Here is a 26,374-nt window from a genome sequence, read left to right as displayed (position 1 = left end):
CTCTCCCTCTTTTTATAATCAATTAATAACAAATACATGATTTTTAAACAATAGTGACTTTATTTCCTTAGAAAGCAAGCTGTGATCAAAGGGGGAGGGTGGGTTGCTTACAGGGAATGAGTCAATCAAGGGGGCGAGTTTTCATCAAGGAGAAACAAACACAACAGTCAGACCGTACCCTGGCCAGTGATGAAACTGGTTTTCAAAGCTTCTCTGATGTGCACCGCTTCCTGGTGTGCTCTTCTAATCGCCCCAGTGTCTGGCTGCGCGTAATCAACAGCCAGGCGATTTGCCTCAGCCTCCCACCCCATCATAAAGGTCTCCCCCTTATTCTCACAGAGATTGTGGAGCACACAGCAAGCAGCAATAACAATGGGGATACTGGTTTGGCTGAGGTCTGAGCAAGTCAGTAATGTGCGCCAGCGTCCGTTTAAATGTCCACACGCACGTTTTACCACCATTCTGCACTTGCTCAGCCTGTAGTTGAACAGCTCCTGACTGCTGTCCAGGCTGCCTGTGTATGGCTTCATAAGCCATGGCATTAAGGGGTAGGCTGGGTCCCCAAGGATAACTAGGCTTTTCAACATCCCCAACTGTTATTTTCTGGTCTGGGAAGTAATTCCCTTGCTGCAGCTGTTTAAACAGATTAGTGTTCCTGAAGACACAAGCATCATGAACCCTTCCCGGCCATCCCACGTTGATGTTAGTGAAATGTCCATCATGATCCACCAGTGCTTGCAGCACTATTGAAAAGTACCCCTTGCGGTTTACGTGCTGGGTGCTCTGGTGCTCCGGTGCCAAGATAGGGATATGGGTTCCATCTATCACCCCACCACAGTTAGGGAATCCCATTGCAGCAAAGCCATCCACTATGACCTGCACATTTCCCAGGGTCACTGTCTTTTGTAGCAGCAGCTCAGTGATTGCTTTGGCTACTTGCATCACAGCAGCCCCCACAGTAGATTTGCCCACTCCAAATTGATTCCCACTGACCGGTAGCTGTCTGGCGTTGCAAGCTTCCAGAGGGCTATCTCCAATTGCTTCTCAACTGTGAAGGCTGCTCTCATCTTGGTATTCTGGTGCTTCAGGGCAGGGGAAAGCAAGTCACAAAGTTCCAGGGAAGTGCCCTTACGCATGCGAAAGTTTCGCAGCCACTGGGAATCGTCCCACACCTGCAAAACTACGCGGTCTCACCAGTCTGTGCTCGTTTCCTGGGCCCCAAAATTGGCGTTCAATGGCTAGAACCTGCCCCATTACCAGCATGATCACCAAAGCGCCGGGGCCCGCGGTTTGAGAGAATTCTGTGTCCATGTCCCTGTCCTCATCGCTCTTGTCACTGCGCTGCCATAGCCGCCGCCTCCTTGCCTGGTTTTGCAGGTCCTGGTTCAACATAAACTGCACAAGAATGCGCGAGGTGTTTACAACATCCACGACTGCTGTCTTGAGCTGAGCGGGCTCCATGCTTGCCCTGGTATGGTGTCTGCACAGTTCACCCAGGAAAAAAGGCGTGAAACGATTGTCTGCCATTGCTTTCATGGAGGGAGAGGGGGAATATAACCAGAACCACCAGCGACAATGTTTTTTGCCCCATCAGGCACTGGGATCTCAACCCAGAATTCCAATGGGCGGGGGAGACTGGGAACTATGGGATAGCTATGGGATAGCTACCCACAGTGCAACACTCCGGAAATCGACGCTAGCCTTGGTACATAGATGCACACCGTTGAATTAATGTGCTTAGTATGGCTGTGTCCACTCGACTTTATACAATCTGTTTCCAAATACCGGTTTCTGTAAATTCGGAATAATCCCATAGTGTAGACATACCTAGAGAGACAGAACTGTGCAGGGTCTGCAGAGGGTGTGTATAAATTGAGTGCGGGGAGCTGCCGGTTGTACGTGTGTGTGTGTGTGTGAACTGTGAGGTTGGGGGGTCTGCACTGTGTGGGTGGATGTAGTGTGGGAGGGGTATGTGTGACGTATGTTTTAGGAAGGAACTAGATCAAACAACATTTATTGTGCGTGGTTGTTTTTGTGGGGGTATGGTGTAGCAGTGTGTGTGAGTGAAGGGACTGCAATGTGTGTGGACCTGTGTGTGCATGAGGGGTGGAAGCGGTGTGTGTGTGTGTAAGTGTGTTAATTCCGAAGGGCATGGAGCAAGCACTATGAATTGTGTTTGGTGGGTGAACTGTATGGGAGGGTACGGAACAAGCCACATTAATCACATGTATGTCTTGAATTAGGTTGGGGGGGGGATTGTTTTGAAATACAATGCTGCAGAGTATTGAAAGGTCTTGCCCAGTGTTTGTTCATGGAGTCGGTTTAGGAATAGGGTCACCAACCCTCCAGGATTGTCCTGGAGTCTGCAGGAATGTAATTAAAGATTAATCTTTAATTAGATTGTCATGTGATGAAACCTCCAGGAATATGTCCAACCAAAACAGACAGCCCTATTTAGGAGGAGAATTATAGCCAAGAGCTGCAAATTGTCATTGTGAAGCATGTTGTGCGTGGTGATTAGGGAATGGGTAGTGCGGGTGGGCAAAGGGTGTGTGTGTGTTTGTGTTTGTGTGTGTGTGTGTGACATGCTCTGCAGGATGTGCTGTGAGTGGTAGGAAAGGCAGGGATGAAACTGAGGGCTTGTCTACACTGCTAAGTTTTGTTGCCAAAAACTGGCTTTTGGCGACAAAACAGCGATAGCGTACACACTGCAATGTGACCTTTTTTGGGGGGGATGGAGGGGAATGCCTAGTTTTGGCGACAAAAAACTTCCACCCCTGTGAGAGACTTTTGTCTTTTCCTCTCCCTTTATTGTTGACAAACATGCAGTGTAGACACCACAGGTTTTTTTTCCCGATTTTTATTGGCCTCCAGAAAGTTTCTCTCAATTCTCTGGTCAGCGTTTTCAATTCCACTGCCCTGCAGCCAACTCACCCCTCCCCCTTGCAAGCTCCGGGAATTTTAAATCTCATTTCCTGCTTGCTAGCTTCCCAGAGGAGCTTCCCAGGTGAGCATGGCTTGCTGTTGCACCAAACGCGCTCCCACTTTGACCATCGCTGAGTTGTTGGATCTGATCAGTATATGGGGAGAAGAGTCTGTTCAGTCGCAGCTGTGAGTGACCCGCAGGAATCAGGATATATATGGGCAAATTTCTCAAGGCTCGTGCGAAAAGGGCTATGATCGGGACCCGCAGCAGTGCAGAGCAAAGATAAAGGAGCTGAGGCAGGTGTACCGTAAGGCATCGAGGGAGGCGAACCATTGCTCTGGTGGTGCACCTAAGACCTGCCGCTTCTATAAGGAGCTGAATGCTATCCTCGGTGGTCATCCCAACTCCATCACCAATAGCCCCATGGATTCTTCACAGGCAGCAGAAAGAGGGGGTTACCGCAAGCTGAAATTCTGGATGAAGAAGTGGAGCTAGAAGAGGAAGTGGAGTTCCCAGCAGGGTCGCCTGGTGGGGCAGGCAGCCAGGAACTTTTCTCCACTCCAGAAGTGCTCAGTGGGGAGCAGGAAGCAGATGAGATGCCGGGTAAGTTGCTGTGGCTTGGGTAGGCAATCAAAAAGTGGCAGGCAGGTAGTGTTTTCTGTGTAGCTAATCTGCATGGCCAAGCAGGGTGTCAATGGACATTGAGACCTGTAGGGAATCCTCCAGAGAGAGACTTTGGAAAGTTTCCAGGAGGTACTTGTTAATCCTCTGCCAAAGAGTCCAAGGAATTGCAGCCTTGTTAGTTTCCCCATTGCTAAATGGCATGGTACAGTTTCCTACAATCACTGGAGCAGGGACCAAAGTGGCATATAGCTGAGCTGCATATAGACCAGGGTGAAAACTGCAAGCATTCAGCAGCAGTCAGATGTCAGTCAGCAGATTGCCCACCTGTGAAAAAGTGTGGGATAATTTTAGAACGAGTTCCCTGCAAAGCTGTCCTGCAAGCCGTGACCTTTTTGTCCATACACATGTAACCCTTCTGCCCCTCTGAGCTGGCAGCAACAAGGGCCGGGTTCAGTATCCAGGGGTTCCATTTCAATAATGCAATGCAAAATCGGCTCGAGCCCCCACCCAGTGACCTGGGACAATTACATAACACCCCCTCGGGTGCCTCTAGGAGGCAATACTTCCCCTCTCGCAAGCACGGAGTCTGAGTGTAGCAAAATCCTTTTAAAAAAGGAGGGAAACAATGTGGCATCATATTGAGGAAACACCACAAAACAGGATTCATAACATAAACCATGAACAAAAGACCCACCAAGTAAGTTTTGGCAATGTCCTTTTCCCTTTAGGGTCTTAAGTCCAATCACCCCAAAGTCCAATAACCCAAAAGTCTCTGTCCCTGGTCAGTGCCGCCCCAGAGTTCAAAAGTTTATCTGCAGAGTTTTAACCCCCCAGCCTGGGTGGAAATGTGGGGGCGGGTGTGTGGCACACAGGGTGTTAAGTGGCACCTTACATGGGCCGGGGCCGACTGCCCCGCGTCTCCGTGGAGTTCTGCTGCAGCCTTCACCACGACCAGCTCCACTCCACCAGCTATGCCACTCCTCCAGCCAACCCGTGAGTTGCTCCATTTGTCCCCACAAACCACTCCACTCCACTCGCTGTTCTGTGGGCTGCTCCAACCATCCCACAAACTGCTCCGCTCACTGTTCCATGGGCCACTTCAACCATCCTGCAAACTGCTCAGCTCACTGTTCCAGGGGCTGCTCCACTCTGCTAGCCGCTTAGCAATAGATCTTCAGGCTCCCCCACTAGTTAACACAGCACTCAGTGATCTCAGCTCAGTAAGTTTAGCTCTTTTAGTGATTTCAGCTCATAGTAGGGGAAGCCCCAGTGCTGGTGCACCATTAGCCCAAAGTGAATTCAGCTCAGCAGCCTCCTAATGGAATCAAAATTAGCTCTGCTCTTCAGCAGCATAAAGAGGAGAAGGTGCAATTGATATGCCAGGCCCTCAAAAGGGGCCCATACTATCAGGTACACACACCAGTCCCCAACCTCTCTAAATTCACTGGGTTTTGGCACCCATGTCCCTCACTAGCGAGTGCTACATAGTTGATGGTGAGATTCTCTGTCATAAAACAGGTTCATAGTCCCTCATTCACATAATCAGGGTAACAACACTTTATTCCTCCTGCCCCAATAACAGAGAAATTGGGGATCCCAAAGCTGTCAAAGTGACCATTTTAGGCTGCCGTGGGCTATGCTAGGCAGGGTGGATGTGTCTATGCAAACAAGATCAGCTCCTGAAATTCTTTTCCACACTCGCCATAATTCACAACCAGATGTCAGGGTAGAGCTCATCCTGACTCTGCTTACACACACAACCGCCTTCCCCCCACTCCCGACACTCATCATAATTGGGGTGATCGTGGAGCTCTGTGCCTGCCTATAGTCTCAGAGAGAAAGTGATTTCTACTAGCAAAATGCCCTTTTTACTACAATGTTTCAATCATTTGCTGGAATGTAACAATCTCTCTTCTGGTCAGCACAGACCTTGAAGGACACATCACACACCCCTGCGGACCAACTTCGGCAGATAAGAAAAAACCCTAGGTGCAGCAAAGAAGACATGTTTTGCAAGGTGCTGCAACGCGATGAGAGTCAGACCAGGGAACGGCAACAGAAAGAGTGCTGGAAAGCTGAAAGGCAGGACAGAAAAGAGAATGCTGCTTTTGCTAGGCAAGCGACAGAGCGGATGATAAGAGTTATGGAGGATCAGACAGAGATGCTCAAGTCTTTGATACAGCTGCAGACTGAGCAGATCCAGGCTCGACTGCCACTGCAGAACATGCACAATTCTTTGCCAACTTCGCCCCCCTGTATGCCCACATATTCCTTTTCACTTCACAGCACTCCTGAGTTTCCCCATCACTCCACCCCCTCTCACAGGTTGCACAGTGATAGCTGGAGCTACACAGTTGTGAGGTTTTACCCTTTTTTACAGTAAATAAAGGCTAAGATATTTAATGGTACAGCATTTTTATTCTGTGTTCTACAAAAGTGTATAGCAATCAATTTACTCTCGGGAACAGGCTTCTAAAGCATTGTGTTACCTGGATCTTAGGCCCAAAAATTGTACATGGATGCAACAGGGAAGCAACTCCAAGCAGATGTGTTACTACCCCTAATTTTCAAAGTGGTTCCTCAAAGCCTCTCTGATGTTAATAGCAGCCTTCTCTGCTCTTCTGACAGCCCTAGCATCTGGCTGTTCAAACTATGCAGCCAAGCGCTCTGCTTCAGTGCTCCGCACCTGAGCAAACATTTCACCCTTAGATTCAGACAGATTATGCAAAGTGCAGCACGCCGCTATGACCACAGGAATATTACCCTTGGTAAGGTCTAGCCTGCCATTTAAACATCTCCAGCAAGCTTTCAAATGGCCAAAGGCACATTCAACTACCATGCGGCACCTGCTCAGCCTGTTGTTAAAACGCTCCTTGCTGCTGTCCAGATGCCCCATGTAAGGTTTCATGAGCCAGGGCTGTAAGGGTTATGCCGGATTTCCCAGGATTACTATGGCATTTCCACATCTCCCACTCTGATCTTGTGGTCTGGAAAGAAAGTCCCTGCCTGCAGCTTTCTGTACAGGCCACTGTTTCAGAAGATACGTGTGTCATGCACCTTTCCAGACCAGCCTACATTGATGTCCATGAAATGCCCTTGGTGATCCACAAGTGCCTGCAAAACCATGGAGAGGTATCCCTTCCTGTTGACATATTCAGAGGCAAGGTGGTCTGGTGCTAAAATTGGAATATGTGTGCCATCAATCTCCCCGCCACAGTTAGGGACAACCATCTCTGAAAAGCCATCCTCTGTTTCATGCACATTTACCAGAGTCACAGTCCTATGCAGCAGGATGCAATTTATTGCCTGCACACTTGGAATAATGCAGCCACAGCAGTGGACTTTCCTACTCCAAATTGATTTGCAACGGACTGGTAGCAGTGTGGATTCGCCAGCTTCCACACACCGATTGCAACATGCTTCTCTACAGAAAGGGCAGCTGTCAATTTGGTGTCCTTGCACCGCAGGTTGGGGGACAGCTCAGTACATAGCTCCATGAAGGCTGACTTTACGCATCCTAAAGTTCTGTACTCACTGGTCTTCATCCCACACCTGCATGACAATGCGATCCCACCAATCAGTGCTTGTTTCCCTAGCTCAAAAGCAACGGTCTATCGTATGCAGCTGCTCCGTGAATAAACAAAACACTGATAAGTTGCTGCCGTCCATATCACACTCGGGTTCCTGCGATACATCCTCTGCTAACTTTGCAAGTAACTGTGCTGCCATAGCAGCAAAGAGTCCTGTGGCACCTTATAGACTAACAGACGTTTTAGAGCATGAGCTTTCGTGGGTGAATACCCACTTCCTCAGATGCATGTGCTGCCATGTGCGATATCCTCATGACAGATGCTGGCGCACACTACAAAGAAATGACAGTTGGAAAAATGGCACAAAAGGAAGCCAGAAAACTTTGGAGGGGTGCAACACAAAGCAATGCATGACGGAACATTTTGCATATCCCAGGATGTGCCACACTCTGTTTTCATATTCCCAGAAGACCTAGCAACGGATGGTGTCGCCAGGCACTGTGGGATACATACCCCACAGTCCATTGCTCTCACTGTCGACAAAGGTGCCCTGAACATGAACACGCTCTGTTAACAGAGACAGCAAATGAAGACACGCTTTGGCAACTTTGCTTTTGTTGATTTTTTCTTGGTGACATTAATTTCATTGAAAAAAACTTGCCAGTGTAGACAAGACCTGAAAAGGAGCGCAGTTAGAGTAAAGGCTGTCTATGGCCATTCCACCTTGAATACACCTGAGTTTGGAAGCTATAGAGTTGGGCCTGGTTAGTACCTTGATGGAAGTCTGCCTGGGAACACCACATGCTGTAGGCTTTTGCTTTCCCTTGCACAACCACCCATACAGCCTCGCCAACCTCTTTTCCTAATTTATTATTATTTATTTATTGTATTGCTGTAGCACTTAGGAGCCCTATTCATAGACCACCTTTATTTCCCCTCTTTTCCTGCTTCAGTGACAGGGCAATGGGCCTGCAACAATGGCAGGTACAGCTGGAGATCACACCTGCTTGCAGCATGCACCAGCCACAAATTCTGCTGATTGAAGGAGGGTCTCTCTGCTCAGGTTCTCCTCCCTGTTGGCTGTAGAGCTAAGTGACCCAAGGATGCCTTTCACATTGAGCCTCTTGGGGGCTGGGGGGGCAAGGATAGTTTGGAGGAATATGGTGGGTTCATATGCTTTGGGGGTTTCTGCCTCTGATGCTACCAAGACCTAAATTTGCTGACCCATCTGTGATAGGGTGGGGTGGTAGGGGTTTCCTTTCAGGTCTCCAAATTGAAGCCACCTGCTGGTGTGAGGCACCGAGGGCCGTGGTTAGCACCAGCGTGTGCAAAGAGGGTCGGCCCCAGCAGGCAGCACAGCTGTAGGGAGGGCCCAGCCAGCACTAATTGTGTGACTGTCTGGAAATGGTGTGTAACTTGCAGGAGTGTTATCATATGACAGACTTGTGCACTGCAGTTTTCAATGGTAATGTCTTGTAGGTGCAATAAAGACTTCACAGTCTGGAAGAGCAACTTGCCTGTGTGCCTTGCAGTTGGTGCAAACTCTACTCTCTGATTTCCCATCAAAAGCACCTACCATGCTCCTTGCAGCACTGGAAATCACACCTGCTCCCACATGGCACTGCTAGATGAAAGTCCTAGTGGAGGAAGATATGACCATTTGCTCCCTTCTGATTCTGCTCTAGAGCAAGGCAGGCCAGAAAAACATTTCACATTGAATCTTTCTGCTCTGTCTCCCTCCCACCAAGGCCCTGTGCGTGCTCACTCTCACACCTGGGGTGGTGTGATAAATAAATTGTGTATGGGGGTAGCTCCCTTTTATGAACACCCAGCCAGCCAGTTAGCTATAAAGTCCCTCATGGTGGCTATTCTCTGCTTGGTTTACCTGTAAAGGGTCAACAGCGTTCTCCAGGTAAAGGAAAAGGAGTGGGCATCTGACCAAAAGAGCCAATGAGAAGGCTAGAACTTTTTAAAATAGGGGAAAAAACCTTCCTTTTGGAGAAGGATGATGGAGCAGCAATGCTATAAGCAGGAATGCTGTGTAAGGCTTGAAGCAGGTATAAAAATTCATCTTCCATACCTAGAAGAAATTATTGAACAGGGCATGATTCAATACACATGATTAGGTTTATTTTTTTATTTTGGCTTGTGGATCTCCTTTGTGCTAACCCCAAATGCTTTTGTTTGCTTGTAATCTTTAAGCTGAACCTCCGAGAAAGCTATTTTGGGTGCTTAATTTTTGTAATTGTTTCTTGTAAGATCTAGCAAAAAGCCTAAGTTTCAGATGTAATTTTTTTCCTTTTTGTTTTTAATAAAACTTACCTTTTTTAAGAACTGGATTGGCTTTTTGGGGTTTAAGAAGTTTGTGCATATTGTTTGATTAGTTGGTAGCCACAGCTAATTTTTTTTTCTTTCTCAGCTCTTTCCCAGAGTGGGGGTGAAAGGGTTTGAGGGTACCCCACAGGGAGGAATTCCCAAGTGCTCCTTCCTGGGCTCAAACTGAGTTTTTTGCATTTGGGTGGTGGCAGCGTTTACCAAGCCAAGGTCAGAGAAAAACTGTAAGCTTGGGAGCATAATACAAGCCTGGAGTGCTGAGTATTAATTTTCAGAATACTTGTGGGCCCCCACCTTCCGCACTCTGAGTGACAGAGTGGGGATTTTGCCTTAACAGATGGTGATTAGCATGTATGAGTTTTTTTTTTAAAGTGTAACCATGTAACGTGTCAAAGGTTTTGGGTCTTGCCCTGTATCTGTTCCTTTAGTTCATTTAGGCAGTGAAATGTAGCCAAGAGCTGTAACAAGTGTGTTGAGCCATTGCTACAGTTGTGAAGCATATTGTACGTGGCAAATATGTGAGTAAAAGAAACAAGTAAGTTTGTCAACGCTGGTACCCCACTCTGGCACTTCAAGTGCAGAAGGTGGGAGTCTGCAATGATTTTAAAAATTAATACTGGCCACTCCAAGCTTGTATTAAACCTCAAAGCTTACAGCTTTTCTCTGACCTTGGCATGGTAAACATTGCCACCACTCAAGTGAAAAGCTGCCTCTTGCAAATCCTGGAAAAACTCACTTGAAGTTTTTCCCTGAGGTCCCTCAGCTTTTCCACCTCTCCCTCAGGAAAGCTGAGAAGAAAACAAACAAAAGGGAAACTCAGCTGTTGCTACCAGCTAATCTGAAAAACATATGCACAGACCTTTTAAGACACACAAACCAATCAGGTTCTTAAAGGTAAATTTGATTAAAAACAAAATACATCTGGAACTTAGGCTTTTGCTAGATTTTAAGAGAGTAATTCCAAAATTAAGCACCCAAAATAGCTTTCTTGGGGGGTTCAGTTTAAAGGTTACAAGCAAACAAAAGCATCTGAGGCTAGCACAGAGGAGTCCACAAGCCTTACAGAAAATAAAAGAAATAAACCTAATCACATCTATCTAAACATTCCCTGTCCCAATTAATCCTTCTAGGTATGGAGGATGAAGGGAAAGCTTTTTTCCCCCTTTTTAAAAGTTCTAGCCTTCCTATTGGCTCTTTTGGTCAGGTGCCCATGCCCTTTTCTTTACCTGGGGAACTTTTTAACCCTTTACAGGTAAAGCAAGTAGCCACCAAGCAGGACTTTATAGCTAAGTGGCTGGCTGGGTGTCCATAAAAGGGAGCTACCCCTCCCCCCCTTCATTTATCACAGAGTTGTTCTGGGTGTGGAGCTTGCAGCTGTGTGAATGGTAGGGGAGAGGTGTGATCTGGTGGAACAGGGCAAATGTTAAAGTGGAGGGTGGCTCTAGCCCTAGCAGGCCAAATGCACTTGGAAGCAGGGCTGGGCCTGGTTAATGCTTGGCTAGGAGACTTCCTGGCAATACTAGGTGCTGTAGGCTTTTGCTTTCAACAGCTGCTCAGGTGGTTCTCTGTCAGCCACCTTTCTAGCTCACACATTCGTTGTGCCCCCCCCCCCCCCGCATTGTGTGATGGGACAGAGCACCTGCTATGCTGCATGTAGAGTAGGAAATTGCACAAGTCCCAGGACAGCCAGCAGATTTGCTGAATGAAAGGGGTCATTAGGGAGGATCTCTCCCCTCTGGTTCTTGGTGGATGGGGAGGGGCTTAGGAGTTTAGAGGCTGGATGGGCAGGAGCAGATGGAAAGTAGTAAACATTTCCCCTTCAGTGATGATGACCATTAGATGCCAAACTTTCCCATAATCCTCCAAGGGAAAGTGCTGCTGGGTTCAAAACCTCTTCCCCAATTTGTCGTGCTGCTTGTATTTCCAGCTGCACAACATGAAAGGTGTTCTCCTTCAGGTGAAGGGTGAGAATTATCCCAGCTCTACCATCTTGGTAAATGCCTTCACTTGTGTGCTCCAGGTTTCTCCTTCTATTTAATGGTTATAATTTCCTCTCTCCCAGGGCTATTGTGGAGCATTCTTAAGGGCTTTGGTTTGATCAGGTAGAGCCCTATATAGGAATTATTTAAGAATCTGAGTCTATCATGTACAGTGTTATATCAAGGTAGAGGTGTATTATGACTCAAGAAAGAGATCTTGGGAGTCATTATGGATAGTTCATGTGCAGTGGCAGTCAAAAAAGCAAACAGAATATTGGGAATCATTAAGAAAGAGATAAGACAGAAAATATCATATTGCCTCTATATAAATCCATGGTATGCCCACATCTTGAATACCATGTGCAGATGTGGTCACCCCATCTCAAAACAGATATATTGGAAAAGGTTCAGAAAAGAGCAACAAAAATGATTAGGGCTATGGAACAGCTTCTGCATGAGGAGAGATTAATAAGACTGGGACTTTTCAGCTTGGAAAAGAGATGACTAAGGGGGGGGATATGATAGAGATCTATAAAATCATGACTGGTGTGGAGAAAGTAAATAAGGAAGTGTTATTTACTCCTTCTCATAATACAAGAACTATGGGTCACCAAATGAAATTAATAGACAGCAGGTTTTAAACAAGCAAATACACAATGTAGTCAACCTGTGGAACTCCTTGCCAGAGGATATTGTGAAGGCCAAGACTATAGCAGGGTTCAAAAAAGAGCTAGTTAAATTCATGGCAGCTCAGTTCATCGCCAGCAATGGCTTTTAGCCAGGATGGGCGGGGACAGTGTCCCTAGCCTCTGTTCAAGGGTGGCACCAGGCACCAGCACACCAAGTGCATACTTGGGGCGGCAGGCAGGTTGCCTTCGGTGGCATGCCTGCGGAGGGTCCGCTGGTCCCATGGCTTTCGTGGACCTCCCGCAGGCTGCTGCCGAATTCACGGGACCGGAGACCTCCTGCAGGCAAGCCGCGGAAGGCAGCCTGCCTGCCGTGCTTGGAGCAGCAAAATGCCTAGAGCCGCCTCTGCCTCTGTTTGTCAGAAGCTGGGAATGAATGACATGCGATGGATCACTTGATGATTACCTGTTCTGTTCATTCCCTCTGGGGCACCTTGCAGTGGCCATTGTCCAAAGACAGGATATCGGGTTAGATGGTCTGACCTCATATGGCTGTTCTTATGTATGTAAGCAGAGTCAGGATAAGCTCTACCCTGACATCTGGTGGAAAGAATTTCAGAGAGTGTATTTGCATAGGCACGCCTACCCTATCCCAGACTGCTGAGCTGTGGGACTGCTTGGTGACAAATGACTCACCCTCAGTTGGGTGGTACTTGCTAGACAAGGGACATGGGTTCCAAAACCCAGTGAAGTAGAGAGGCTGGGGACAGGTATCTGTGCCTGGTGGTGCAGTCTCCTTGTGGAGCCAGAAGCACCAGTTGCACCCCCTCCTTTCTCCACTGTGGAATGTCAGAGTTGGTTTTTTATTCCCTCAAGAATCTAAATACAGGTGACTGAGCTGAACTCACTTTGGGCTAATGGTGCACTAGCACTGGGGCTCCCCCACTAAGAGCTGAGATCACTAAGAGTTGAAATCACAAAAAAGCTGAAATGACTGAGCTGAGAGCACTGAGTACTGTGCTAACTAGTGGGGGAGCCTGAAGATATGCTGTGGAACAGAGCAGCTGGCGGAGTGGAGCAGTTGTGGGGATGGCTGGAGCGGATCACGGGACAGCTGGTGGCAGCAGAGCGGCTGGCAGAGCGGAGTAGCTGTGGGACGGGTGGAGCGGCCCACAGAGTGAGCGGAGCCGAGCAGTTTTGCAGAGCAGCTCATGGAGCAGAGCAGCTGGTGGAGCGGAGCAGTTCCTGAGGACGGCTGGAGGAGCAGAGTGGAGCGGCTGGTAAAGCGGAGCAGTTCGTGGAGAAGGCGGAAGCAGAACCCACGGAGAGGCAGGGCAGTTGGCCCTGGACCACGTAAGGTGCCCCTTTCTACCCAGGCTGGGGGGAGGGACCTCTACAGATAGACTCTCGAACTCTGGGGTGCCATTGACCAGAGACTTTTGGGTTGTTGGACTTTGGGGTGATTGGACTTAAAACCCTAAGCGGAAAAAGGACAGTGCCAAACGTACTTGGAGGTGGGTTTTTGTTTATGGTTTGTGTTATAACCCTGTTTGTGGTGTTTCTCCAATGGGATGCCGCATTGATTCCTTCTTTTATTAAAAAAGATTTTGCTACACTCAGACTCTGTGCTTGCGAGAGGGGAAGTATTGCCTCCTAGAGGCGCCCAGGGGGGTGTGGTATGTGAGTGTCCCAGGTCACTGGGTGGGGGCTCGAGCCGGTTATGCATTGTGTTACTGAAACGGAACCCCTGGATACTGAACCCAGCCCTTGTTGCTGCCAACTAGAGGGGCAGAAGGGTTACATGTATGTTCTCTAAGCCAGTGTTTCTCAATCTGGGGTCTCCAGGAGGGGAACTTCGGGGGATCGCAAGCATGAGGGGGTAGGTAGCAGGACAATTGCCTGCCCCCCAGAAGGTTAATGTACGTTTCAGCTCCATGCTGGGCTGAAACCCAGAACCCTGTGGGGCTGCTGAAATCTGGAGCCCTGAGCGCAGGGTGGAGGTGGGGGTGTCTTTTTTTTTTTTTTTAAGTCCAGAGAGGGTGGCCAGCAGGAAAAGGTAGAGACGCACACTGGTGTAAGCTGTGCCTACCCAGGGCCATGGCTTGGTGTTCTCCAGCCCCCCAATACCTGCTGGGTCCATTGCCAATGCGATCTCAGCGCAGCCCCTCACAACCCGTGTCCCCCGGCCGGGCGAGCTTGGCGGGGCTGTTCACCCTGTCCAGCCCCCGTGGAGCAGGGGCGGTGCGGAGACGTGCCAGCTCCTAAGGAGCCGAGCGAAGGCCTAGGGCTGTAACACAGGCGCCTCCCACCGAAGGAGCCGCAAGCGGCCTGTGTGGCCCTGCGGGAGGGCCGCGGCGGCAGGGAGCTGGGCCCGGGGCTGCGGAACGGGCCGCTTCCTGGTTCCAGGCGGGCCGGGGGCTGCATCCGCCCGGCGACATGCACAGCAGCAGCCTGGGCCCGATACGAGAGTTATCGGGGCGCGCGGCCTGGGTGAGCGGCGGGGCCCGGCCGTGCAAGGCGGGGAGCGGGGCCCGGGTGAGCGGCGGGGCCCGGCCGTGCAAGGCGGGGAGCGGGGGACAGGGTGAGCGGCGGGGCCCGGCCGTGCAAGGCGGGGAGCGGGGGGCAGAGTGAGCGGCGGGGCCCGGCCGTGCAAGGCGGGGAGCGGGGCCAGGGTGAGCGGCGGGGCCCGGCCGTGCAAGGCGGGGAGCGGGCGGCAGGGTGAGCGGCGGGGCCCGGCCGTGCAAGGCGGGGAGCGGGGGCAGGGTGAGCGGCGGGGCCAGGCCGTGCAAGGCGGGGAGCGGGGGGCAGGGTGAGCGGCGGGGCCCGGTCGTGCAAGGCGGGGAGCGGGGGCAGGGTGAGCGGCGGGGCCCGGCCGTGCAAGGCGGGGAGCGGGGGGCAGGGTGAGCGGCGGGGCCCGGCCGTGCAAGGCGGGGAGCGGGGGGCAGGGTGAGCGGCGGGGCCCGGCCGTGCAAGGCGGGGAGAGGGGGGCAGGGTGAGCGGCGGGGCCCGGCCGTGCAAGGCGGGGAGAGGGGGGCAGGGTGAGCGGCGGGGCCCGGCCGTGCAAGGCGGGGAGCGGGGGCAGGGTGAGCCGCGGGGCCCGGCCGTGCAAGGCGGGGAGCGGGGGGCAGGGTGGGCGGCGGGGCCCGGCCGTGCAAGGCGGGGAGCGGGGGCAGGGTGAGCGGCGGGGCCCGGCCGTGCAAGGCGGGGAGAGGGGGGCAGGGTGAGCGGCGGGGCCCGGCCGTGCAAGGCGGGGAGAGGGGGGCAGGGTGAGCGGCGGGGCCCGGCCGTGCAAGGCGGGGGGCAGGGTGAGCGGCGGGGCCCGGCCGTGCAAGGCGGGGAGCCGGGGGGCAGGGTGAGCGGCGGGGCCCGGCCGTGCAAGGCGGGGAGCGGGGGGCAGGGTGGGCGGCGGGGCCCGGCCGTGCAAGGCGGGGAGCGGGGGCAGGGTGAGCCGCGGGGCCCGGCCGTGCAAGGCGGGGAGCGGGGGCAGGGTGAGCGGCGGGGCCCGGCCGTGCAAGGCGGGGCCAGGATGGGCAGCGAGGCCAGGCCATGCGGGGGCAGGGCAGGACTCGTGGGGAGTGAGGCTATGACACGATGAGCGGCGCGGCCTGGCCGTGTAATGGGGAGAGAGGGGCAGGTCACTTCCCCCCCCGCTTGATTTCTGAACGCGTGGGCGTGACAGTCCCTGGGGCTCTTCTTGTCTCACTGTCCTGAGCCCAGCCCCTAAGCACCAGCTGCTAACTCAGCCCCCACCTGTCCGTGACCTGTACCCACCGTTCCTGCTGGCAGGGGCGGCTCCAGGTACCAGCACAGCAAGCACATGCCAGAGGGGCTGCAGACTGGCAGCCTTCAGCGGCGTTTCTGCGGGAGATCCGCTGGTCTTGTGGTTTTGGCGGTAATTTGGCGGTGAGTACGCCAAAGGTGCGGAACCGGCGGACCTCCCGCGGAACCGCTGCCGAATCCGCGTGACCAGGACGGACCTCCTGCAGAAATGCCCCCAAAGGCTGCCTGACTGCTGTGCTTGAGGTGGCAAAAAACATAGAGGTCCCGCTGCCTGCTAGCTGAATCCTTCCTGTACTCACAATTGTATATGGACAGATGTATCCATCTGCCTGGCCCACTGACATTCCGTCGCAGGGAGGGACTAGGGTGACCAGAGGGCAAGTGTGAAAAATCAGGATGGGGGTGGGAGGTAATAGGAGCCTATATAAGAAAAAGACCCCAAAATTGAGACATCTGGTCACTTAGGAGTGACTGAACCCTTCTGGAACTTATTCCCAGGAGGGTTAGACGTGATTTGCAATATAGAGGCCTTTCCCTATCCCAAAGAGCTTCCAGTCTAAACAAGCCCGAGTGAGAGTGCATGGGGTGTGGATGGAATGCCCATGGTTTTTAAAAAACACATTGTTAATGTGATTTGATTCCTTTCCAGTCGCTATCACAGATGATGGGAGTCTTGAGCAAGGAGCCTGGGCCTGCAGTAGGGAGGGCATGCTGTGTGTGTGTGGGTGGCACGGAGACAGCCAAGAGAGGAATAGATGAAGGTGGTACCAAGGTTGGTACCACTGTGGATGAATCAGCATTGTGCACTATTTGAAGTACTGATACGGGTGGGTGTAGGCCTGCCAAAAACTAAAGGCCCTCCCCTTTCACGAAGTGGAGGAACCACTAAATTCAGGCTCCAGTTGACTACAGGGGACAACAAATGAAAAAACAGAAATGGGAGTGAAGGTCACAGGGCAAAACTCAGGGATCCAGAGGGGGACACAGAGCAAAGAGCCCTGACAACAGCCACTGCTCCTCAGAGAAGTCCAGTGGACGCTGTCCAGAGCAGATCTGCTTCGAGACATGACTTTACCAGGGAAAGGAAATAGCCCCCCCCACCCCCCGCCAAGCTTTCTCCGCCTAGAGTGGTGGATGGCTGTCTTGGCCAGCACCAGGGGTAGGTTGATGAGGAGGTTTTGCAAATTGTGGGGTCACAGATAGGGTGTGTATGAATTGGGAGGTGTGGGGGACAGTGCAGCCAGGAACTCAGTAGGAGGTTCTGGAGGAGCCAGAAGAGGGGCTGCAGCCTAGCCCACCCTATGTAGATGCAGCACAAAAAACGCACAAAAGAGACGGGTCAGGAGAGTTTGTGAACCACACCAAGTACGTGTCTGCACTCACAGCTCCATGAGGAAGCTGCCAGCTGATATCCCCAGTGGGCTGTGGGATCAGAGTGGAGTACAGGCTAGCGCACTGGGTTCCTTGCCCTCCACTGGTAGCAGCAGGCCCCATTGCTCGGTATTAGGGGAGGACACAAGGGTGAGGAAGTGAATAGACTGGAGGAGAGGTGTGTACAGATGTTTCCTGGGCACAGTTTGGAGGTGGACTGGCTGGATATTGTGCATGTTGGAGGTGGCTGGCGAGGCTTGCGGAGTGGCATCAATGGCATGCTTTAGGGAGCCAGGGGTGAGAGGTGGGCAGGGAGCAAACTCCTTCAAGGCTTGCTTAAGGGAAAACAAGAGACGCAGGAGGCAAGGTTGCCCTCACCACCTGGAGCGCATGACAGGTCGCATGGGGTGGATAGCTTCATGGGGTGGCCACATCACGGTTGTGTAGTGAAGGAGACCTGCAGGCCATCTGCCTCCTTTGTTGCAGAAGTTGGAAGGTGTGTAGGGAATGAAGTATGGGATTCCAAAAGGAGAAAGAATAGTCACATTGCACTTAGTACAGGGACAAAAAAGGAGCAGTGCCCTTTGAACTCAAAAAGGGAATGCTGCCTTGGGGAACTGGATTCTATCCCTGCCTCTGCCACAGAGTTTCTGTGTGATGCTGGGCAAGTCACTTACATGCACATTTTCACAGGTGTTCTTCCTTTTTCGTACGCCAAACTTGAGACCCCTGGGGTCTGATTTGCACCCGTGCAGAGCACTGACTGTTGCAGCTGGTCAGTGGGAGCTGTGCTTTGAACATAGACTGCTATGTAGTGCCAAGAAAATCAGGTCCCAGGTCTCTCCAGTTGGTCACCTGAAATTAGAGAACACTTCTGACCTTAATTTCTTGTGCTTCAGGCCCCTGTCTGTAACAGGGGGATACTGATATAAACTGTACCTCACAGGGATGTTGGGAAGCTAAATTCATTGGTGTTTGTGGAGCGCTACAAAAAGCCTCTGAGGGAATAATTCTGTACTCAGTGTAGGGTTTGAATAGTGTGCAGCAATTAAGACGTAGGACCACACACTGAATGATGAGGATAAAGCAAAATATTGAATAGCTACTAGGGCTGTTGATTAATCACAGTTAACTCACTCAATTAACTGAAAAAAAAAATAATCGCGATTAATCACACTGTTAAACAATAGAGTACCAGTTGAAATTTATTAAAGATTTTTTGATGTTTTCCTACATTTTCAAATATATTGATTTCAATTATAAGACTGAATACGAAGTGTATAATGCTCACTTTATATTATTATTTTTATTACAAATATTTGCACTGTAAAAATGATAAAATTAATAGTATTTTTCAATTAACCTCATACAAGTACAGTAGTGCAATCTCTTTACTATGAATGTGTAACTTACAAATGTAGATTTTTTTTGTTACATAACTGCGCTCAGAAACAAAACAATGTAAAACTTTAGAGCCTACAAGTTCACTCAGTCCTACTTCTTGTTCAGCCAATCGCTAAGACAAGCAAGTTTGTTTACATTTTTGGGGCATAATGCTGCTTGCTTCTTATGTACAATATCACCTAAAGAGAGAACAGGTGTTCACATGGCACTTTTGTAGCCAGCATTGCAAGGTATTTACATGCCAGATATGCTAAACATTCGTATGTCCCTTCATGCTTTGACCACCATTCCAGAAGACATGCTGATAACACTTGTTAAAAAATAATTTTGTTAATTAAATTTGTGGCTGAACTCCTTGGAGGAGAATTGTATATCTCCTGCTCTGTTTTACCCACATTCTGCCATATATTTCATGTTATAGCAGTCTTAGATGATGACCCAGCACATGATGTTCATTTTAAGAACACTTTCACTGCAGATTTGACAAAACACAAAGAAGGTACCAATGTGAGATTTCTAAACATAGCTACAGCACTCAACCCAAGGTTTAAGAATCTAATGTGCTATCCAAAATCTGAGAGGGATGATGTATGGAGCATGCTTTCAGAAGTCTTAAAAGAGCAACACTCTAATGCAGAAATACAGAACCTGAACCATCAAAAAAGAAAATCAACCTTCTGTTGGTGGCATCTGACTCAGATGATGAAAATGAACATGTGTGGGTCTGCAGTGCTTTGGATCATTATCGAGCAGAACCCGTCATCAGCATGGAAGCATGTCCTCTGGAATGGCAGTTGAAGCATGAAGGGACATTTGAATCTTTACCGCATTTGGCATGTAAATATCTTCTGGTGCCAGCTACAACAGTGCCTTGAGAATGGCTGTTCTCACTTTCAGGTGACACTGTAAACAAGAAGTGGGCAGCATTATCTCCTGCAAATTGTAACCAAACTTGTTGGTCTGAGCAATTGGCTGAAGTAGGACTGAATGGACTTGTAGGCTCTAAAGTTTTATATTATTTTGAGTACAGTTATTTTTTGTGCATAATTCTACATTTGTAAGTTCAACTGTCATAAAGAGATTATACTACAGAACTTGTATTAGGTGAATTGAAATATACTATTTCTTTTTTTTACAGTGCAAATATATGTAATAAAAAATAAATATAAAGTCCGCACTGTACACTTTGTATTCTGTGTTGTAACTGAAATCAATATATTTGAAAATGTAGAAAACATCCAAAAATATTTAAATAAATGGTATTCTATTATTTTTAAGTGTGCTTAATCGCGATTAGTTTTTTAAATTGTGTGATTAATCATGATTAATATTTTTAATCTCTTGACAGTCCTAATAGCTATCTGTTCAGCGAGCACCATCCATCCTGTGCATGGAATGAAGCAGGAGTCCTGTGGAAAAAATAGCATGTGATCATGTAATTAAAGACTTTCATAACGTGTATGCACAAGGGGGCCAAACTAAAATTGCAGGGGCATCCTTAATCCCGGCATTTCCTAATTTATGAGTGTTTAATTTTGCAACCTGAACTTTTAACTTTTTTTCCTTTCTTTTTTTTTGTAATGTAGTAGTCTGTATAATCTAGTGTTTACTGGAGCAGTTTCAGTCATCTTAACTATTGGACTTCTGGTCTGATAGGGTTTCCGATTGCATAAACTAGATAATAAACCTCAGAAAGGATGTATTTTATTTTGACTTGGATACTTCATGTAAGGCAAAATTGTGAAAAACAAATCACAGGAGGTTCTATTTCCCTTTAGTTTTGTTGTCTTAAATAAAAGCCGCTTTGTATTTTTGAACAGGGGGACTTTGGAAACTCTTGTGTAGGTAATAATGTTGGAAGAGTGAGTTCTTTCATTGCTGCTTCTTTCAACATCCCAGATTTGTAAAGAATTATTTAACTTTTTTTTTTTTTTAAACAAAATGAAATCAGTTGCAACAAGATCTTTATCTGGGGCACTTAAGCACTAGTGGAATGCAGCCAGTGATGACTAATTAAAATCTGTACTGTTACAGTCACCCTTTAAGATGAGCAAGAGAGCCAACGAGTGCTGTGTGCTTAATCCTAAGTAGAGTGTTGGTTTAATGTCAGTTATTGGGTTACATCTTCCACGCTGCAGGAGGATGGACTCAGTGATCTACAAGATCTCTCCTGTTTCTGATCCTTTTGTACCAACTTTGCAATCAGCTTGTTTTGTGGTATCTTTCTGCAGGTCCTGCAGGGATGCAGACTGGTTCCCAGCACCCATCTCTCTGTTACAAGACAGTCATGGTTGTGTGCCTTTCCATCTGCTGGATCGCCTGCCTCTTTCTGCCCTCTGTTAAGCAGTGGGCGTAGACTGGCGTCCGTGGCCCCATCAGAATGGAGTGGTGGGCGCTTGTCCTCTGCTGGTTGGGAGCAGGATAGCAATGAGCCAGCACCCAGTGGAAAGCTCCTGGAAGCTGTCCGTCTGTCCCTGGCGGCACAGCAGAGACAATTTGATATAGGGAACTCGGAGCTGGGGAAGATGTTGAATTCATTCTCTGACATGGGATTCAGTAACACCCAGATAATGCAGCTGTTTGGGTTGCAGCCCAGGCTGGCTCCTCAGACACGGCTGGCGGTGGTTTCCGAGCTCCTTCTGTTGGGCTTGGATGCTGACTCCACGCTGAAGGTCTTGCAGAAGAGCCCTGAGGTGCTAAGGATGACGGCCCAGCAACTGAGGCATCGTGCAGACTACCTGCGGAGACTGGACCTCGGAGAAGGTAACATGGTGTTGCGTGCTTAACTGCCTTACACGAGATACAATGCTGAAGTGTTGCAAAAAGTACCTTGTGCCCTCAAACGATCCCCTCTCTGCAGTTACGCTCTTCTGGAGTGAGAGCTGTTTAGCTCTGGTGTCCTGGCAGCATACCCTCAGATCTCTTGCAGCATGATAGGAAAAAACTCTGGTGTAAGAGATGGGAGATTTGACCCGAGGGATGTTACCTACCAAAATGATGCACCAGAACTCAGGCAGCTTCTAGCTCTGCCTTTGGTGGGGTTCATAAAATCACCCAGTTGGAAGGTATTTGGACATTGAGTGCTTCAGCAGTTGTTCCAGCTGCCAGAAATTGCACAGAATCAGGATCATGGGAAGGAAAGTCAGCAGATTAATTAACTCTATCACAGCTCTGTGAAACATTTTAGCAAGAATGTTTTAAATCTCTTCCCTCAGTCCCAGCCTGTTGCCCCCCCGCCCCCACCTCCCAGAAATGTATGCAGTCTCTCTCCAGCCCTCTGGAAATGCTGATCTGCGCCAGGGAGAAAAGCTGCTGTTATCAGACCATTTCTGCCACCCCAAGCATCTCTGTCCCAACTGAATTGCTGCTAACAGATCAATCTCTGTTACTTGTGTGTCGCAGTGCTCTTCCCCTCTCTCCGCCCGCCCTGACAGGAACGTGTTTCATTTGATGGGGACTAATTTTCTATAGCTGAAAATTTCCCCCTTGTGCTTCTGCCACTAATTAGACATAATAGCAAACTGCCTGTTCACCTGCAGCTTAGCCAACCTGTTGCTCTAGGGCAGGGGTCTCAAATGACCACAAGGGCCACATGAGGTCTAGTGCATTGGCCCGAGGGCTGCATCACCTGACACCCCCACCCTCACTGCCCCCGGCCCCCGCCCCCACTCCACCCCTTACATGAGGCCCTGCCCCTGCCCTGTCTCTTCCCACTCCTTCCCATCCCATTTCCACCCCCTTCCCCAGGGGGTGCAGGAGGGGTGCAGGGTGTGGCAGGAGCTCAGGGCAGGGAGTTGAGATGCCAGAGGTGTGCAGGGTGTGGCATGGACTCAGGGCAGGGAGTTGAGCTGCAGAAGGTGTGCAGGGTGCGGCGGCAGGGAATTGGTGTGTGGGGTGCAACAGGGGTGAGGGGTGCTGCAGGGTGTTGGGGTGCAGGGTCAGCAGGTGGCTCAGGTCAGGGAGTGCAGGAGGAGTGTAGGGTGGCAGGGGGCTCAGGGCATGGAGTTGTGGTGTATGAGGAGTGCGGGATGCCTCAGGGATCTCAGGGCAGGGAGATGGGTGCAGGCGGGGTGTGGGTGTGGCAGGGGGCTCAGACAAGGGAGTAGGGTGCAGAAAGGGTGTGGGGTGCAGCAGGGGGCTCAGGACAGGGAGTTGGGGTGCAGGAGGGGTACGCAGTGCGAGCTCCAGACCGGCGCCACTTACCTAGAGCGGCTCCAGAAGGGCAGCAGCACGCGTTGGGGCCAGGGCAGGATCCTGGCCCCGTGCCACGGTGCTCCGCTCCAGGAAGCAGCTGGAACCACGGCTCCATGGCGAGCAGGGGTGGTCACAAGGCTCCACTGCTGCTCCTTCAGGTACCGCCCGTGAAGCTCCCATTGGCCGTGGTTCTCTGTTCCCAGCCAATGGGAGCTGCGGGGGGCAGTACCTTGAAGCAAGGCAGCAGAGGAGCCCTCTGCCTCCTTCCCCCTTCCCTCCGTCCCGAAGGGACGTGCTGCCAGCCGCTTCAGGGAGTGGCGCGGGGCTCAATCCCATGGGCCGGATTCGCTGGCCTGCGGGCTGTAGTTTGCCCACCCCTGGCCTGGAGGTAGGAGCGGGGCGCGGGGAACTTGGCAGGCCGCACAGAAGAGCCCCGCGGGCTGCGTGTTTGAGGCCCCTGCTCTACTCCACAGAGCACCCTGCTGGGACAGGCAGGTGGCTCAGGCTGTTTGTCCTGCGTGAGACTCCTGATCCCATATGCTGCTTGTGAGAAGGGAGAGGCAGACCAATCCACCTCAGCTTCAAATCTGACTGTGTATATCTACTGCTTGAATCCCTGTCCCCAGTAAACCGTCCTCTCCTGCATGCTGAGCATGTCTCTCTGTCTGCCCTTTCGTCTGATGCAGGGAACCTGCAGCGAGTGGTGGGCCACTGCCCCAGTATCTTCACCTTGTCCTGGAAGAAAATAGATGCAGTGGTGCGGGTGTTCAAGGAGAAGTGTATTTTCACAGTGGATCAGGTGACAGAGATTCTGCATCACTGCCCCAATGTCCTGTTGGAGGAACCGCATGACCTGGAGTACAAATTCCAGGTGAGGCTGGGCCTCTGGGGGGCTGCAGAACTCCTTCCCTAAGGGCCTGCTCTAGCATGAACCCATCTGAAAGTCTGGCTGGTGGTTTGGACACCAGGGCACATGGAGAAATCAAACCAGAGTAGGAATCACCAGGTTTATCTCCCCACATGTATCTGTCTTGTGCCGCACACCAACATCTGAGTTTCATGGGATTGGCTTCTCTCATGCCTCTCCATCTGAGAGATCTGAAGTAGAGACCAGTTTCTTGGCCTGCTTGGAGCAGCATGCATGTGAATTTAGTGGATATACACATGCAGTGTGCAAACAGGTTCTGCTTAACTGGGTCTGACTGTACTGTTGATGCTAACATTTCAGAGTGCTGTCGTCTTTTACAGAGGCCAGGTTGGAGGGACTGAGCTGCAGTATTTTACTTTCTTGGTGTCTGCTCCACTGTTCTCCCCCCTGGCCTTCCTAAAAAAAGGATGACCTCCAAAATGTAACAGCTGAAGTGCACTTGTGTGTAATACATGTACTCTTCCACCCTCTTCAAAACACCCTCATCACCAGTGATCCCGTCGAGACCTCTGCTCTGCTTTTGAGTTCATCTGTCACCTAGTGCTCTAAGGAGCAGGGACTGTGTCTTGGTAAATGTACTGCCAGTGTGCACAGTAATAACTATTCGCAGTAGGTGCATTAGAAATCCTCAATTCAGATTTCTCTGTGACTAGTTACCTGGGTATGTCCATAGGAAAAGTGAGGCACAGCTTTTATATCCCCTTAGCATCAACCCAGTGTATTTCCTGGGATATGCTGACATCAGCTCAACAGGTGTCTGTTCCTTCCGCTTTGCAGGGTGTATTTTTGTCTCCCCTTGTCTTTCTTGCAGTACGTGTACTTCAGAATGGGAGTAAAGCACAAAGCAATGGTGAAATCTGGTCTCTTCCGAACTCCAATAGCTGAGGTCAAGAACCGGCACATCTTCTTAGAGCGCCTGGGGCTTTATCAAACCCCTGACAAGAAAGGCCAGACCCAGATCGTCAACCCGAAACTGAAGGAGATCGTCCAAGTCTCAGAAGGGGACTTCCTGGCCAAGATAGCCCACTCCTCCCTGGAGGAGTTTGAAGTCTTTAAGAAGCTGCTGGCTCGGGAGGAGGAGGAGGGGGATCAGGATATAGCGTCTGAAGAGAGAGACTCAGCCAGCGAAGGGGAAGGGGAAATGTCTGACAGTGAGGAAGGAAACTGAACTCTTACCCCCAAGCTTCAGTAAGGATTTGACCAAAGAGTCATTGGTGGAAACCAGCTGCTGGGGTTACCACACATCTTGGCTGCTCCTAGACCTGTGTGCATCTGACCTGTGTGTTTAATGGTGTTGCCATGACATCACTAGTTCGAAAACATTCACTGGACACAGGTTCCCCTGGGCCACAGCCTGGGGGTTGACTTCTGCCTGGGGTCAGGCAGTTCTGTCCTTGTTTTCCTCAGTGAGCTGAGGCCTCTGTTTCAGATGGCTGTGTAAAACCAATAAAGCTCAGACGCTTCAGGAAGCGAGTGCCCGTCTCTATCGCTTGGCCTGATTTCCACACTCAAGCGCGGTGGGACACCCCAGCTCAAGAGGGATTTGCTGTTTCATTGCCAGATGGGCTCAGCAAGGGGAAGAGGAAACTCTAGGCTGGGGACTGCTGCCCAAAGTTGGTGTAGCTGGAAGACGAGCCCTGGTTGCCACACACCAGAGGGCAGTCATGGGCATTGGTAGCTCTCGCCTGCTCACCCTTTGCAGCACAGCCTTCTTTGATGGGAGTGGGGCTACCTCACCAATGGCACTGCCACGCCAGCAATGGTGGCCAGGGCCAGTGCTAGGAAATGCTGCGCAAGCACAGGTCTGTCCTGCCCGAACCTTCCCCCACAAGGATAGCTGTCAGGGGAGGAAAGGATGGCTGCGCCTGCTAGGAACCAGAAACGTGAGAGCTGTCTGCTGCTGTAGGCAGTGTAAATGTTTAGCATGGCCCCAAGTAGAGGGGCTGGATTGTGTGAGGTCCTAGAGAGAAGCTGGATTTTGGGGTTGGAGACTGAGACACATGGGCTCTGTAATGAGGGGAGGCGATGGGGGAGCTTGGGATCAGAGTTCAGGAGGACAAGATGATGGATTTTTTCGCTGTGGAAGGAAAGAGCCCACTGAGTTTCAGAGGCAGGAGAGGAGACGGATGTGGGGTGAATGATCAAGAGAGGAGGAGAGAGCTTGGGGTTGGGCCCAGGAAAGGAGACAGGTTGTGTGAGCAAGTGAACTGCTGGTTCAAGAGAAGTGGTTTGGTTGTGGGCTGAGGAGGCTGGTGAGTAGGTTGGGGGGCAAGAGACTGGTTTGATGTGAGGCACGTGACTGGCTGGTGCTGAGGAGATGTCTCTGGCGCACGTGGGCACTGTGGGCTGGGGAAAAGGGATTGACTTTCCCCTTCCCTCTGCCTCTTCCCCACCACCCACTGAACAAAGGACCCAATGGCTAGCAATTGTATTTTTATTTAAAAAACAAAATAACTAATTTTTTTGAACAAGATAAAATCTTTTTCTGCTGCATTACATACTGTGCTTATTGTAGCATATGGTTTGACCTGGACGCTGCTGCGCAAGCTCTCAGGTAGCTACATTACAACACATACCAAGAGTGGAGACTCCTTGTATGGCAGAAGGGGAGCAAGTTGCTGCACCTGCCTTGCTGCTGCCGGGCCATGGATCTGTTCCGGTCAGCAGCTCTCAGGCTG

At 50.5% G+C, this 26,374-nt stretch overlaps 1 protein-coding gene and 1 long non-coding RNA gene across 3 annotated transcripts; one reads left to right on the top strand and one right to left on the bottom strand.

Annotated features, from left to right (window-relative positions):
- Positions 1 to 2,731: 2,731 nt before the first annotated feature.
- Positions 2,732 to 15,931, bottom strand: LOC127057102 (uncharacterized). Of its 2 annotated transcripts, none has more exons than XR_007776008.1 (2): positions 15,791 to 15,931; positions 2,732 to 3,874 (listed from the first exon to the last, which is right to left on the bottom strand). It is a non-coding gene; the product is annotated as an uncharacterized LOC127057102 (long non-coding RNA). The 2 variants fall into 2 exon arrangements; XR_007776009.1 differs by lacking the exon at positions 15,791 to 15,931 and adding an exon at positions 14,109 to 14,158.
- MTERF4 (mitochondrial transcription termination factor 4) lies at positions 14,152 to 25,170 on the top strand. Its single transcript, XM_050965614.1, has 4 exons — positions 14,152 to 14,509; positions 20,806 to 21,337; positions 23,455 to 23,639; positions 24,508 to 25,170. Exons 1-4 carry the CDS (start codon positions 14,456 to 14,458, stop codon positions 24,862 to 24,864), a joined length of 1,128 nt encoding a protein of 375 aa, XP_050821571.1. The 5' UTR covers positions 14,152 to 14,455; the 3' UTR covers positions 24,865 to 25,170.
- Positions 25,171 to 26,374: the final 1,204 nt, after the last annotated feature.

Source organism: Gopherus flavomarginatus, chromosome 8, assembly GCF_025201925.1.
Source record: "Gopherus flavomarginatus isolate rGopFla2 chromosome 8, rGopFla2.mat.asm, whole genome shotgun sequence".
NCBI lineage: Eukaryota > Metazoa > Chordata > Testudines > Testudinidae > Gopherus > Gopherus flavomarginatus.
Note: the sequence above shows the minus strand (reverse complement) of the source record. Positions and strands in the feature narration are given on the sequence as shown.